The sequence below is a fragment of the Chroicocephalus ridibundus genome, chromosome 10 (genome assembly GCF_963924245.1).
Source record: "Chroicocephalus ridibundus chromosome 10, bChrRid1.1, whole genome shotgun sequence".
NCBI classification, from domain to species: domain Eukaryota; kingdom Metazoa; phylum Chordata; class Aves; order Charadriiformes; family Laridae; genus Chroicocephalus; species Chroicocephalus ridibundus.
Genome location: NC_086293.1, coordinates 13,031,355 through 13,046,491, shown reverse-complemented (window position 1 = coordinate 13,046,491; position 15,137 = coordinate 13,031,355). Strand labels below are relative to the sequence as shown.

Sequence of the window (15,137 nt, the reverse complement as noted above, 5' to 3'; positions counted from 1 at the left end):
TTGACTCAAACTCTCAGCCTTCTCAGAGTAGGTGGTCTGTAACATTAAACCATCAAACAATCTGTTTTATGCTTTCCTTTCTAACTCCAGCCCCAGCTTTCTTTTCACAAACAACGGTAGGAAATCCTCTGTCTGACATAGTAAAGGATAAAGCTAAACAAAAATCAGGCCCATTTGTGATTCAGAGATACTTAGTACTCTTAATGCCTAAAATGCTATGTGTTTGTGATATAATACTGCGCTTTAATCCAAAGGCTATTTAAATGATAGACAAAGAGAACAACAAGAAGAATAATAAACTGTGGCTTTAGAATTGTACATCCAACAAAAAGGAAACTTTCAACTGTGGAGCTGAACTATACTTTTATAGAATGGTGCCAGACTCTTTTCACTGATTCCCAGTGACAGGACGAGGGGCAATGGGCACAAGTTGGAACATAGGAAGTTCTGTTCAAATACATGGAAAAACCTCTTTACGGTGAGGGTGACAGAGCACTGGAACAGGCTGCCCAGGGAGGCTGTGGAGTCCCTTCTCTGGAGATTTTCAAGACTCGCCTGGATGCAGTCCTGAGTAACGTGCTCTGGGCAATCCTGCTTTAGCAGGGGAGTTGGACTAGATGATCTCTAGAGGTCCCTTCCAACTCTGAAGATTCTGTGATTCTGTGAATTCAGTTAAATGATGACATATTCAGACAAGAAAGGTAAATTTAAATAACTTGGACACCCGACAATAATGCAAAGTATGATGTCTCTCTGAATCACAAGGAGTGGTAGAAGTCAATGTATTTCATTTGCAAAGTCATTATTCTAGGTTGCAAACGTGTATCTGCTCTGCAACTAATGGTAGAAACTAAAATTCAAAGTAAGGAATAGAAAACTGTAACAAGCATACTTGGAATATTCTGAAAAGGAAAAAAAAAAATCCCAACGTTTTTTCCGTTTTCAAACAGAAAGCTAATGTTGCATTTCATTTTCTTAAAAAGAAAATATGTAGTAATCTGTAACAAAAAATAGTATGTTGTGTTTAACTATCTTGTGTCAGAAATGTAGTTTGTCAGGAGAATAAAATCGTCTAGTAATCTGGATGTTACAAATTGAAGAAAGTAAAAGTCGAACAGTTTACAACAACTGGGTTGTTAGTAGTGGGAGACTGAACTAAAAATCTGTCAGTTGTTTCCCATAAAAGTCTTCTCAGGTGACAAATACCACAGCTTGGATTCTTCAGCAACTAGTTACGGTTTTACGTACTCAAAGGAAATGTAAAATGTTTTACATGTTCAGGCTTTTTCTCCCCTGTAATTGACAGCTTATGGTAACACTACTTTTCCTTAGAGGCAGCTTTATCCCTAGGGATTCCTGCTCACCTACAGATCATACCACAGGCTTGCACAGAACTTACAATAATAGTTACAATAAATAGTTCTAAACTTACTTTTTATCATTAGATTAGAAAAGATTTTACAACTGTGGCCATCAGTTCTCAAAATCTCACTTAGTGAAATCTTCACCGCTGACTTTTGCTAGACAAGGTTTCTCCCCTAACAGATATCAAATTAATTGGACACTATGCTCAGTACTCCAGGTCAGGATTTGTCTTTCCATTTTTAGCAGCTTTTAAAATACTGTTCTACTATCCTTGGCTACTTGCTTACTCAAAGACAATGTCCTCTGAGAAAGGGCTTGCATGGTTTGAAATGTTGTGGCTTGCAGATAACAGCTCATTGATTAACACATCAAGGATAGATATAAACAAAGACACTTACTCTTTTAGCATGTTTGACTTATATACTTATTTCCATAGTCCTTTTTTCCCTGCAAAAGATGATGTACATCATCTGATTGTCTAAGAGTATGAATGACTTAGTGTGATTATTAGTCTGGTGGCAAAAAGCAGTCAAGACCTTTCCCAAGACCTCCATTTATAGCCTTAATTTGCATTCTTCTACAAGGGTAAGTAAATTCTACCATGGTTTATCGCTTCATTGACAACTCACTTTAATTAAGCTGCCATGATAATTGCATTTCTTCCCTGAAACTGCAGGAAAACACTTTCTAAGCAGGTAAAAGCTTTTGGGCTTAGATTTTTCAAAGGTTTTGTAAAGGAGGGGAATTAAATGGTTGCTATCAGACACAAACAAGTAGTAAGGGCCAGACTCTGCAATCCTTGTTCGTACTGAACTGAACCTCAGGCGATGGAATAAACCAATGGAAAGCAAATTATTTTTAGGGTAAGTTATTATTCAGGATAAAAGGGACAGAGTTAGTGACAAGTGTATCATCTCAGTTCCGACCATGGGGTTTTGGTTCCTTTGTTCTATAAATCTATTCAAATTATAACCCAGTATTCAAAAGCAACCATAAAGTCTAAGCAAGAGACTAACAGTGCATCACTCAAATCTGGCGGACTGGCAGGCACCCTACTTTTCCCTTAGCTTATGCATGAAATTAATTTCATCCCAAAAGAAAGTTCACAGCATCTCCTCAACCCCCGAACTCCTCCCCATTTCTGCCTGAGATACATTACTAAAATGTTTCTTGTTAATCTAATGAGTTCGGGTGTCTAACAAAGAACCGCAGCAGAGCGTCTGGGGAAAGGCAAGCTGGGAAAACCAAAATGCAGTGTCAACCCAGTGAAAGTAGCCTTTAATAGTCTATAAAGCCGGGAGATTTGCGAGAGGCTAATATATTATCTATCCTCTCTGGGATGCCCTTGCTCATTCCTGTGTTTATTACTGGCTTCTAAGGTCCGCTGCTCTGCAAGTCTGCAAATGCCTTCTGCAACAGAAAATCCACAAAGAGGCAAACAGACTTGCTTTTTGCTAAACTTAGAAAGGAGGAGAGAAAAGAGAGAGAACATTTTAATTAGCAGCAGGGGGTAAAACTGTCCAAAACTGAAGGAAAAGGTTCTAGTTGCTAGACAAAGGTTTGTAATAGAAACAGTCAGCAATTCCCCTGCTGCAGAGGAAACTTTGCCTACAAAGCTTTTAAGAGGAAAGAGGGAGGCCAAAATGAAGGGAAAACAATGAAAGGTTATATTAAAAAATAAAAAAAACAAAAACCAAAAACCTTTGGTATGTACTGGCTCCTTCAGATACAGGAAGGAATCAGAGAGCTGGCTGTGTGAACTTTTAAATTAAAACAAGAGTTGCTAGCAGGACACTTATGAACTGTAACTGCATCTGAAGACAGTTCCTTGCTTTGTGTTCCAAACTGTTCGATGCTTACCACCGCTAAAGGCAGGCTGGGAGAGGCCAGCGTCTCTTCAGTCTACAGCACGAAAGGTGCCAGATCTTTTACTCTGAAATGAGAGCTAGGGAGTCTTGACAAACTAGCAGGAAGAGGAAAGTATTACTAGCAGAGAAAATACAAAAGTGAAGATTACATAAATTCACATTTTTTTGCAAGCCTGTGGTTAAGGCAACTCCTCAACTCCAGTGTAGTAAGAATCGGTGCAAGCCAGGGACGGTGCCCCCCAGAAGTGCTGCTCCTGGGGCTTTCTTGCGTGCCAGCACGCTCCTTATTTTAGCAACATTTCATGTTCTGTGAAGCTATCATTACCTGGCTTTTGTTTGTTTAGGTTTGGGATGAACTAAACTTTAAAGAGTTCGATACACAGTTTTTTGAAAGATAGGAAGAATTCTTAAATCATTCCAACTATAGATGTGAGATTTCTTTAGGACTTACAATATATGAACATTAGCCTTCCTTTTGAATGAACTTTAAGGGAGACACAAATACGCAGTCAGTGGGTTCTCCTCATTAAACAAATATTTTATTTTTTTTCTTTTCAAGAAATTTGCATCAGAAAAAAGCGCTGTACAGAAAGGGGGTTATTTGCTCTTAGGTTTTGGCAAATGATTATAAAATTCTACACATAATACAGATTTATACAGCTACATAAGTTCATCAAACTTTTTTTTTTTTAAGAAAAAAAAAGCTTAAAAGTTTGTGTGAGAACTATGGTAAAAGGAGGAAATGGTAGAAATGTAAGATAACTGCAGTGGTGTGTCTGCCCCTGCTGCTCTGGTCAGCAGAGGGGCTGCTTTGCGCAGGGATCCTGGGGCTCTCATTTAAAGCCATGCCCTTGGCCACAGGTAATTCAACAGGTTAGACTGCATCTTCATGTAGAACCACATGCCACCTGCTTACACGTCAGTCCCACCTTTGTCTCTTACACGCAGTAGTACTTGCTCTGCATCAGCAGTGTTAGGCTGCTGCGCACACTCAGCATTTAGGGAAGAAAAAAAACCATCCTTTTTTGCTAGAGGGAAAAACAATTAGCCAGAAAACAATGGTGCATCTCCACATGCCACACAGGGAGATAACTTAAACTTCCAACTGCTCTGTGCTTGCAGATCAGGTTAGATACTCTGGGATTTCCAGTGAATTAAACGGGACCTGGTCTGAGCCAACAGTCTGTGTTCAGTTTAGACGTGGTATGGCCATCTTCCTCACCGTGACCTTCTCCTTGTCAAACTGCAATGTATCTCCATCCAAAAGCATATTATAAGCCCTAAACCGCCCACAATTGCAGCAAAATATTTCTTTGATTATCTTAAATATTACCTTTTGTCCATGACATAGCTTCTTATTGATAAACAGTAATAGAGTCTGAAGTAACAAAAATAAAAATAATCACCCTATTCATTTAACTCATGAAAGCTCTACCTACAGCCCGTTACTATTTACAGTCCAATTTTGGTCTTAAAAAGAGAGGATTGTTAAAAGAAAGAAGAAAAAGATTTTTGTTTGGAAATCAAGTTAGAGAAATACACTTTAGCAAATGCTGGAAGGGTGGAGATCAGATGATCTCTTTGTGTGTTTCTTTAGGAGGAGAAAGAAGTTATGCAATTCCAAGCAGTCATGTGGTATGGCAGCTGCTAAAGTTACTGCTAATTTTTATTAGAGCTGGCAAGAGCCAGAAAAAGGTCTGCTTTATAAGCAAGACCTTTTAAGAAATAAACTAAATCTTCCTGAGCTGGGAAGCCTGCAGAACTGAGAGAGAAGAAAAAACAGCACTAAAGAGGTCTTTTTCTTTTTTTTTTTTTTTTCCTCCCCACCCACCCCCCCAGATAATTCAGGAAACATTTTCACTCTCCCTTCCTGTTGCTGGTTTCTTTCTCATACTCATCCAATCAATCAAATATAGATATACATATAATATTACCTAGTTTTCAGCCAAAATTCCTGCTTAACTCCATGGCCCAAAAGGACTATTCACGTGCACAATGTGTATGTGCTTTAATTTACCCAAGAAGAACTATGGCGAAGAACCATGGCGAAGAACCATGGCCCTGGGCTACAGGCTTTAGTTGACGCCGTGGTGAGCAAGGGGGTTGGACTAGATGATCTCTAGAGGTCCTCTCCAACCTTGGCCGTTTGGTGATCCTGTGAAGCATTTAAGGATTCTACTCTATTTGTTAAACTTGCAGATGGGATTATCCTTGTGATATTTTACAGGACTGAGCACCTGTGGCTCGTGTCATTGAAAATCTGTGCATAAATAAAATTGGATCCTGAGCCAAACTTGACCACCAAAGCTATTACTTGCTTTCAGAGTCGTGCACTTCCGAGCTCTTCAAAGTCAGACGGACTTCCAGATAAAATTCACTACCCTAAAGGGACCACTTATGACTCTTCATGTGCTATCGAATCTCAGTTTAAACAGGATTAATTCTGTACTGCTGTTAAATGGAGCATATAATTAAGCTGTGGGTGCTGGGGTTATGGATGATAACTGTGTTGGTGTAAAAGGGTCTACAGAAGAGCCTGCTGTAGGGTCACACTTATTCCAGAGATCCACCCATAGGTCAAGTCCTACAATAGAGGCTATATAATGATTTTTTTAAAGACTATTTTAACACCAGGCTTCAGTAGACTTTTAAAAAGGTGCTAGTACCAACAAAAGATACTGTTTTCCATATTCTGACTCTCTTTCCACCTGCTTCACACAACTGAGGTACCTTTAATGCATAATTCAAGTTCCAGACAAGATGCTTGCACCATTTGTGCTATTTGGGAACTGTGTGTCCCAGAGCACAGTTATCACCTAGTTCTTCACAAAAGGAATGTCTCCTGTCATCTACACAGGGATGGGATCTCTGTCTCTACCATCTACTGAGCTGCCCACGCAGCCCAGTTGTACCGTTCTTTCCACTCCTAATAAATTCTCAACTTTCCCTTTTTGAAGTATTATTCCCCCACCCAGTCTTTAAAACCCAAATTCCACTTTCAGAGGTAAATTCCCTTTACAGACATAAGACTTTACAGATAGAACTTCTTTAACAATGTTACACCATTATGTGAAAACTAACAAAATACAAATTTACCTTAGATACTAAAATGCATAATAAAGTCTTAAAAGCAAAAACTTAAATACTATTCTCATTTAAAAGCCCCAGTGCTGAAGCAAAAAATTCTCAACTATTATTGTCAGCCCAGTACCATTTGTATTTATGAGATTCTAAAAACTTTACAAGTCCTGTAGTTGTGCTTTGTAGCAGGACATAAAATAGTAAAGTTATATTGTTTTAAAATTTATCAAAACATCATGCATAAAGTAAAGAAACAGTCATCAATGTTGGAATTAATTTCACGATGATGATAAGTTGTCACCTCTTAGTGTTTAATTCACAGAACTGCAGTTAATTGTGAACGGCTTCTAATTTTTCATAGCGTAAAGAATAAATTAATTAGGCCACGGAAAAAGCCCTACTATGAGAGAGACTATGAATCTAATGTCGTTATTGCTATACAATTTGATACAGTAAATTTCATCAACTTCTAATCAAGTACCCTCATTTTCCATGTTTTCCTGTTTGTAATGTTTCATGTCTTATCATAAACCAACACTTAGCAATTCTGAAAAAAGCAGCAAAACAGAACCCCATACCCCATATTGGAATATATTTTGTCTACTACCAAGCAGTAAGACTTTAATTGGCTTAAAAACTACAAATACCATTAATCAGAAGTGACTTTGCATTATATTTCTCACTAGAACAGATTCCAGGATTTCAGTTCTGTTTCTGTATTTTGTGTGTGGAAAAAAGGAAACACTTTTTGTCTCTGTGACAAAAGCAGAAATAATAGTGGCAAGCGGATCTGCACGCCATGCTCTTGGTCTGATGAAAAATCCCACCACGAGAATAAACCAGGTTTGAGCTGCAAGATCAGAATTCAGGATCCCCGGAAAGCTTTGGCCACTCTTTCACATTCAGTACTCTCCACATTTGCTGGACAAATTCCATTTTTAACTCCAAGTGAAAAGTTATGCAAATTTTACTCAAGTGCATTTTGAATAGCAATGGTCTGAGCTTGCTTTTTTTGGCAGTTAATTTGCACTTACTTTATGGATATCTTTTAGTACAATTGACATGGTAATGTACCGCATATGTACTAAATTAAGGATGATTGTGTCTGATTGCTCAATTATTATGATACAAACAAAATGTGTGAAAATAGTTGATAGGACATTCTGTGTGTTTTCTCTAAAAAGAGTCAGTGCATTCAAAAAATCTAAAAATAAAATCTAACAGTTAATCATAATGGTTTGGCTTCAAATGTGGAAAACTGAACAGGAGATGATTTAAAGGGCAAGGAATTGTACCACATGTGAAAAGAAGATTAAATTGCCCCATTGTTATATGCATCCTTTTCAAAAATTATTTGTCTGTCGGAGTCTGACATGTTTCTCTCTGCTTAGCTACAGAGAATATGAAACAGCTATTTTTCACTTCTTTGAAAGAGTAATAATTCATAACACCAAAATCTAGATTTCTCAGGTGGTTTGTATTTTCTCTGCAACGCACGTGTCACAGCCATGGGCTGATGTGCAGCATCGTGTCTGCTGCTGTAGCCCACGAGGTGACAGTCCAGGCTTGTCCTCTGCTGCAGGACCAGCGTCCCACCACCCCGGTCCTCAGAGGGAACCCCCTCTGCCTCGGCACTGAGCAGCAGAAGGCAGGCTAGGCACCGACCGATAGCTGTTTAATCAAGGTAATTAGCATGGATTGGCTTACCAGAGAATGGTAAACACAGCTGAGGGAGAACGGATGAGATATTTCACGAGCCATCTGATCGGGCAATGAGCGAGTCAACCCAGCACGTCCCTCGCGCAGTGTCAGATTTGACAGGCCAGGAAATGACCAAAGGCCGCACCTAGAATACTGTGTCCAGTTCTGGGCCCCTCACTACAGGAGGGACACTGAGGTGCTGGAGCGAGTCCAGAGAAGGGGAAGGAAGCTGGTGAGGGGTCTGGAGCACAAGTCTTGTGAGGAGCGGCTGAGGGAGCTGGGGGTGTTCAGCCTGGAGAAGAGGAGGCTGAGGGGAGACCTTCTCGCTCTCTGCAACTCCCTGAAAGGAGGGGGTAGCCAGGGGGGTTTGGTCTCTTCTCCCAAGGAACAGGCGACAGGACAAGAGGAAACGGCCTCAAATTGCACCAGGGGAGGTTTAGGATGGATATTAGGAAAAAGGTGCAGCATGAAATGTGCTGATAACTTGAGCTTTGCAGTCCTCTCATCAGTGAAGATGCAGCGAATGTAGGTCCACAATACTAGAAACAACACTGCTTGGTTTGTTTGCGACTCTTGTATTTTCATCCCATCCAACTTATTTCTCTTTTGTGTTTGTGGGAAGGACAATAGTACAGTACTTAGTGTAAAAATCCTGTTGTGCCACTTAGGTTCGTTCTCTTTTTGCTGTCTGGCTCAACCCCTTGCTTCCCCACCTCCCTGCCACAGCTCAGGCTGTAGCGCTGGTATGGAATCAGGCAAGTAAAGTTATGAGAGGAAAAAATGCAGTGATAACCAAGGCCGCCTGTTTTCATTTACGTTTTCCTCTTAAGGTTATTATTATTCCCTTTTGACCAAGTTGTGGTATCTATGTTTTAGCACAGGCACGATGTTGCTTTGTAAGACACCATTAACAGATACGGACAATGGGCCTGGAAAGATTTCTAGGAGCATAAACTCTAAAAAAAGCTGACTCTGCTATAGCTGCTCTCACTGCCCCGTCCTGTTCGCTCTCCACAAATGCTCTAATGTGCTTGCGTGTCCTGGCAGGAACTTGAACAACCAATTTTAAGTCACTGTCTGAAAATGTTTTCTCCTAGAAAATTAATTCCTAAGTGTATGTAGTTGCACAGTAACACAGTAACTCTCGTTTGCAGAGCTGAACTCTTCCATTCATGACAATGAAAAAATTCTGTTTAACCTATAGGCTTGTTGGCGTTCAGACAGCGCTTGCAGTAAGTTTCCTGCAAGCAGCTATAGGCTTTGGTTTATCCTACTAAAGCTGGCATAATTTTTGAAAGTGCTCACCAGCAATGAGAAAGTGAAGGCCGCGTTCAGTCAATAATTTTATTTACTGATTATTTGTGGAAGTCTCTTGTGAGCTGTCTGTGAGTGGTGATAAGTGGAACAGGGCGCAGAGGGTAGGGAGAACTGCATTCTGCTGGTAATACACTGAGCCTTTTCAGCCTGGAGACTGACTGTGTCTTGTGGAAAAACTAGACCCCATCACGCACCAGACCACATGAAAAATTTTTCATTTATTCATGCACTCAGTTTTAAAATCCTCCTTGCCTCCGCAGCAGATCTTTCTTAGCACATGTGTCACGGACGGGGAAAGGTACGGCATGCGCCTGCCGGTGCATCCCTTCTCGCCGCTCCTCTCTGGCTGATGTACTTGCTCTGTGCTGATTTGACTTTTCAGAGAGTACACTAACACAGCTACCAAATCAATTTTGCTGAAAGTCACCTCATGTGAGCAGAAAGTGGCTCTGCCAAAGCAGCTCACCTACTACAGGATAAACAGGGAACCCACAGCAAATTGCAAATTTTGTTTGTATGTAGGCAGTAGAAGATGATTTGCTAAAAAGTTTCACCGCTCTTATGTGTAATCTGCAAAGAAATCCACGTAATAGAACAGCAGCCTGTAATTTGTAGCAAATGAGTGTGCTTTGGGGAAAATCAATCAAATGCACTAAGACGTGATCTCAGCTCCTAAACTAATGATCCTTCCTGTGAGCAGCATGAAACACTGGGCAAGTCCCAGGTGGCATAAATCCTCAAGGTTTCAGTAGGGCTGTGACAGTTTATACTACCTCAACAGTACCCTAATTGTGCTTAAAACTTTTTAAGGCGGCAAGCAGTCAGAGTTTCAAAAGCCGCCTTCTTTCTAAACAGGCCTAAAGTTAAACAAACAAGTTTGCTCGTTAGTGAGAAGAGAATGCCATATTTAATTTATAATCTTTCAGAGCTGATGTGCTTAAAAATAAAAACTCTGAAAATCTAATTTTGTCTTAAGAAATGCCAAGCAGCTGTGTAGAGGAGGCATTCATGGCTGGGACTTGACCCAACTTCTGTTAAGAAAGGAAATTAGGACCATTTTGTTACCCTGACAAAAATGAAATCTATGAGAACAATAATTCCTTTGCATAAAAATCAATAGTTTCAGTATGTTTTTAACATGGCAATTTGCTATGGAACATCTTTACAATAATTCAGTACTGCATTAAATCAGCTGCTTGCTTTGAACGTGGAAGTACAGAACTGCAGGAAAAACATGTAGTCAAACCAGAGAAAATCTCTTGGTATCATTACTTCCTCACTTCTAAAGCAACTGTGAAAGATCTGAAAACAGATATAGGTAAGAAGCATTAGTTTACATGGAGCAGTTACAAATAAACCAAGATCCAAGTCTTTAACCCTAATCTCACAAGAATCTGTAGAAGTTATTTCCCTGGATACTTCAGATTACCCATTTGCAAAATAAGGATAATATTATTAAACAGTGAGGGGAAATCATGAAGCAGTTAACAGCCATAACACAATCTTCATAGGACCATGTAAGCACTAAATATCATTATTATTTAATAGACTCTGTAAAACAAAATACAAGGGAAAAAGGATTTTATCTGTATTTCTGTTACGTGCTGCTTTGAAGCACAGACTGTGCAACACTCATCTCAATGTATGTCATTTAGCCGGAGAAACATGTACTTCACAGTGGCATTACTTATGTCAGTGATATACAAAGGGCCAAAAATAGCTTTTACAGAAAATTCAAGACAATTCTTAAACCTGATTAACTTCTTTGTATTTAACTTTCTAAAAGATGTAGAACAGGAAATCCAAATTACATAAGGAAAGCTTGTTTAAAAATTATCGCTGACGTAATTCAAAGTTTATCTCCGTATCAGTTTGTCAGGGAATAGAATTTGCAAGCAAATATCAATATAACAATGCATTTGCTATCAGCTATAAACAGTCCGATGTATGTGTCTGTATTTTACACTGCCTAATCCCTGCTCAGTAATTAGAAATGTAGTAACAGTTCTAAAAATGAGAAATGACACTCTTATTTTATATGTGCTCCAGAACACACCCACCAGAAGATCCGCAGCAAAGGAACATTTTCCAAAAGGAAATCAAATAATTTATGTTTTACTTCATTGTAAATTCTCTGTGATGGATGCTGGAATTAATTTTGGAGATGTTACACTCAGCAGCTTATATTGGAATAAGAGTTCTTTGTGAAAGAGTCTATTTACAATCATGCTGGTGATACATAAAATCTTAATATTGAATGGACAAGTCAAAGAAGTTCTAGATAGTTAAGTTACCGTCTTTCATGCTTTTGAAAGCAAATGTGACGTGCTGGGATGCTCTGCTCTCTATGCCAAGCTCTATCCGAGTCCTCCAGCTGTGTCCTGCCAGTTACAGCTAAATCTGGAAATGATTTTTCAGACAAACTGCCAAATCGAAACTTTAGCACTGTGAAGGTTATAAAAATTTTTTCCACTAGAAGGACACTATCACTGGACATGACTTAATTTTCATCTAGATCATTTACAGGATATTTCAATTATGTAAGATAACTGGATGTTAGTATGATAAAGCTCATGTAGATGCCTTGATGCAGAAGTATCCCTTTTCCTTAACTCAGACTAGGGTAGATATAGCACACTAAATATAAATTGTGCAGAATACAGAACGAAACAGTTGCTGATGTCCATGCTTACATGTATTTTGAGGGCTCTGTATTAGAGCACTTGAGTCCAGTTCTGTGAACTGGATGCCTGTAGTGGCCGGGGTGCATTAAATGAATTAATTTTATTTATAAAAGAATCCTGTTAGCACCCTTAGAGACTGCTCCACAATGGGAATCAAGCCGCGTTAGCTGGGTGCCATTCAGAGACTGTCTTCAACAGGAGACTCCTATTCCAAACTCAGATGCTGATGTGGAGGCACCCAAAGTCAACTATTGGGAAACAGCATGCTAATTTCATCAACATTTCGTGTATATTTAGAGGTGAGAAGACTGAATATGAAAACGACTTTGTGGTCATCACGACAAGAGTTGTCAACACGCGTCAACCCATGTCAACACCTGGCTTCCTGCTACCCTTGGTGTGTTACAAATACAACAAATCACTCTAGTGTCTTTATTCTGGCGTTTTCTCTTATGTGAAAATGCAGCTTGAACTGTGGAAAAGACCCTGCACGAACACTGCTCACACAGGCCTGACTCCGCTCTGGGAGGAGACACAGAAAAGACGCACAGCAGAAAGCCCACCCAGCCTGCCTTCCTCTGGCGTCTTCTCAGGGTACTGGTGTGCACCCAGCAGAGCGGCATTTAGTCGCTTAGCCTGGCCTGCGCTAACATCACCAAATGATAAACTTGTGGAGAAATGGAGCAGTATGGAGGAAGTAAAAAAAAGTTTTAAAAGAGAAAAGCAGTAAGGAGTGAGGTCCCTTGCAAGAGAGAGCAGATGCTGTAGAGCCCATGGAGGTTAGCTGTCCCTGTCCCTGTGCCGTGAGCGAGGGGGACTGCTGCAGCCAAATCCCATATGACTGCAATTACAGACCAACTTACAGTGCTTACACTCCAGGAGCCTGAACCAGGCTTGCAGAGAGGGACTAGGACATTTCCTAACTTTGGGGTATTTGATTTTCCAAAGTTTTGGTTTTCATACAGTTGTTTGGTTTGTGTGACTATGTACTACTTCAGAAACGGATGTCAGCTTTTCAAATAGGCTTTGGGGAAATACGTGCTTATGGGAAAACTTTCAGTTCAAACAAAATTGCATAGTTCTCACAAAATTGTCCAGACCTTTTCGCAATTATGTTACATCATATATATAGTTTAAGCAACTCTGGATCATTTCACAGCTCAGCTTCTTATCTTTTTATAGTTCTGCTACTGTGGCTCCATTCTTTCCCATATGAAGAAACTTAATTAATATTTTATATCCTTCTAAACTGTGAATACAATTTACCATAACAGTACAGAAAATAGCAAATACACATTGTCCCCTGCCAACAGAAAATCCTTAACAGCTGTTTATTACTCATTTGCAAAACATAAGAGCAATGGAATTCCATTACTTAGAGAAACTGGCTGTTCCATGATATCCTTGGCAACAAACACTGCACTTATCTTTTTGAACAATAGACTCCCAAAGTTTCTCCAGCTTACAAAAATAAGACAGTGAAGAATACTTTTTCTTAACTGTAAAATGCTACACAACGGGAAACTGACTCACAATCAGCTGCATTTTGTTTCATGAAAACTAACCTTTCTCCCCCAAAAAAAGAAATCTGCTCACTGCAAATTGCGAGAAACGTTTCAAGCAACCATCGCTTTCACAGGAAGGACTTTTTATTGAGGTCAAGACTTTGGCAAAATGAGAAGAAATTCAGACTGCAATCTGAGTAGCATAAGGACTTACAGACAACATTAAGACACTTTTATAATAAACCATACAGAAATTGCAGAGCAGAATTTTTTCTAACTGTTCAAAACTTGGTATTAAATACCAAGAAAAATAAAATCATGGTTTACACCACAGATATTTCACATATGGTTTTAACTAAATAACTTACAAGTTTCCAATAGCTTTAAAAAGAAATATCTACGGCATACCAGATAGATGCTAGCTCCTCAGAAAGTCAGGACATGCACATACCATCCATAATCTGGTTTCTATATTTAGGTAAGAACTATACCTAAAGCCATGAAGGTCAGCACTGAATCAAGTCAAGCATGTTTTAACAGACATGTCTTCTAGACAGTGTTTACCACAGTACATTTCTTCTAAACCCACACTAAACATCATGCCATTTGAAGACCCGAGATGGAACTCGCACTATTAAAAGGGACTGGATAATGTCTTCACATACCTCAATAATCCTGTCATGAATCTGTAGCCCTCCTTCCTTAGCAGCAGGCCCTGTGTCAACTATTTTCGATACAAAAATTCCTTCGCTAGATGAACCATCTTGATTGTCCTTTAAGGATGAAAAGAAAAATATATTATTGTACCTTGAACTAACTCTGGCCCTCAGCTAAAATTGGTCCATGTCACAACAATGCATGTAATTTGAAAGAAATAGTCTTGCTGATGTCTTAATATGGAATTACTTTGTGCTAATGAGAACACCCGATACTCCCATTCTGAGAGATTAAACAACCAGGAATGGACTTCCATTAGGTACATGAGTTGCACGATAATCATTTTTCTCTTAGTACAGCTCAGTAGTAATTGTCATTACAATTATTCATAATGTAAACTCTGGTGAGACAGCAGCCTGCTTGCACATCAAACATAAGACAACAGTGCATTTTTATTTTTAATTGCACAGCTCTGCCTCTGGAGACTTAAAAATAAAACCATGAAAAACAACTTATACCTAACAAGGTATTATGATATTCCTGTGTATTGTGTCACCAGCTTCTACCAGTGCAGAACAATGTCTCAGAAAATTTAAAAACTCTAACTATAAAGAAAGAATAACTTTCAAGTGAATTTACTAGGAATAAATCGTGATTAATGTCAGATTTCCGAGTGGCCAAGAAGTAGTTCTGAATACTTTCTAAATTACTAGGACAAGGTATAATCCACTCCTTGATCTAATTAAAGTCATATGCAGCAGCTCCAGCCAACAAGCATCCAGAAAAAATACATTAGTGAGTGTATGGTGCAGGAAACATCTGCTGAAATCATAGAATTCAAAAGTCGGTTGTTTAAGTTACATCCCTTCACCTGCACAGAGGGCTGCTTAATCTCTGGTGGAAAGGAGAGTAAATAACGTGTTCTTAATGAACTGTAAAGAGCCTAAAGCTGTGGTCCT

General features: G+C 39.3%; 1 protein-coding gene across 1 annotated transcript in view; it reads right to left on the bottom strand.

The window, feature by feature from the left end:
- The window catches only part of PDZRN3 (PDZ domain containing ring finger 3), a 143,861-nt gene that overhangs the window by 121,517 nt on the left and 7,207 nt on the right, over positions 1–15,137 (bottom strand). Inside the window, exon 3 of the mRNA XM_063348402.1 lies at positions 14,187–14,294. Coding sequence (XP_063204472.1) covers positions 14,187–14,294 — 108 coding nt within the window. The remainder of the gene's footprint in view (positions 1–14,186; positions 14,295–15,137) is intronic.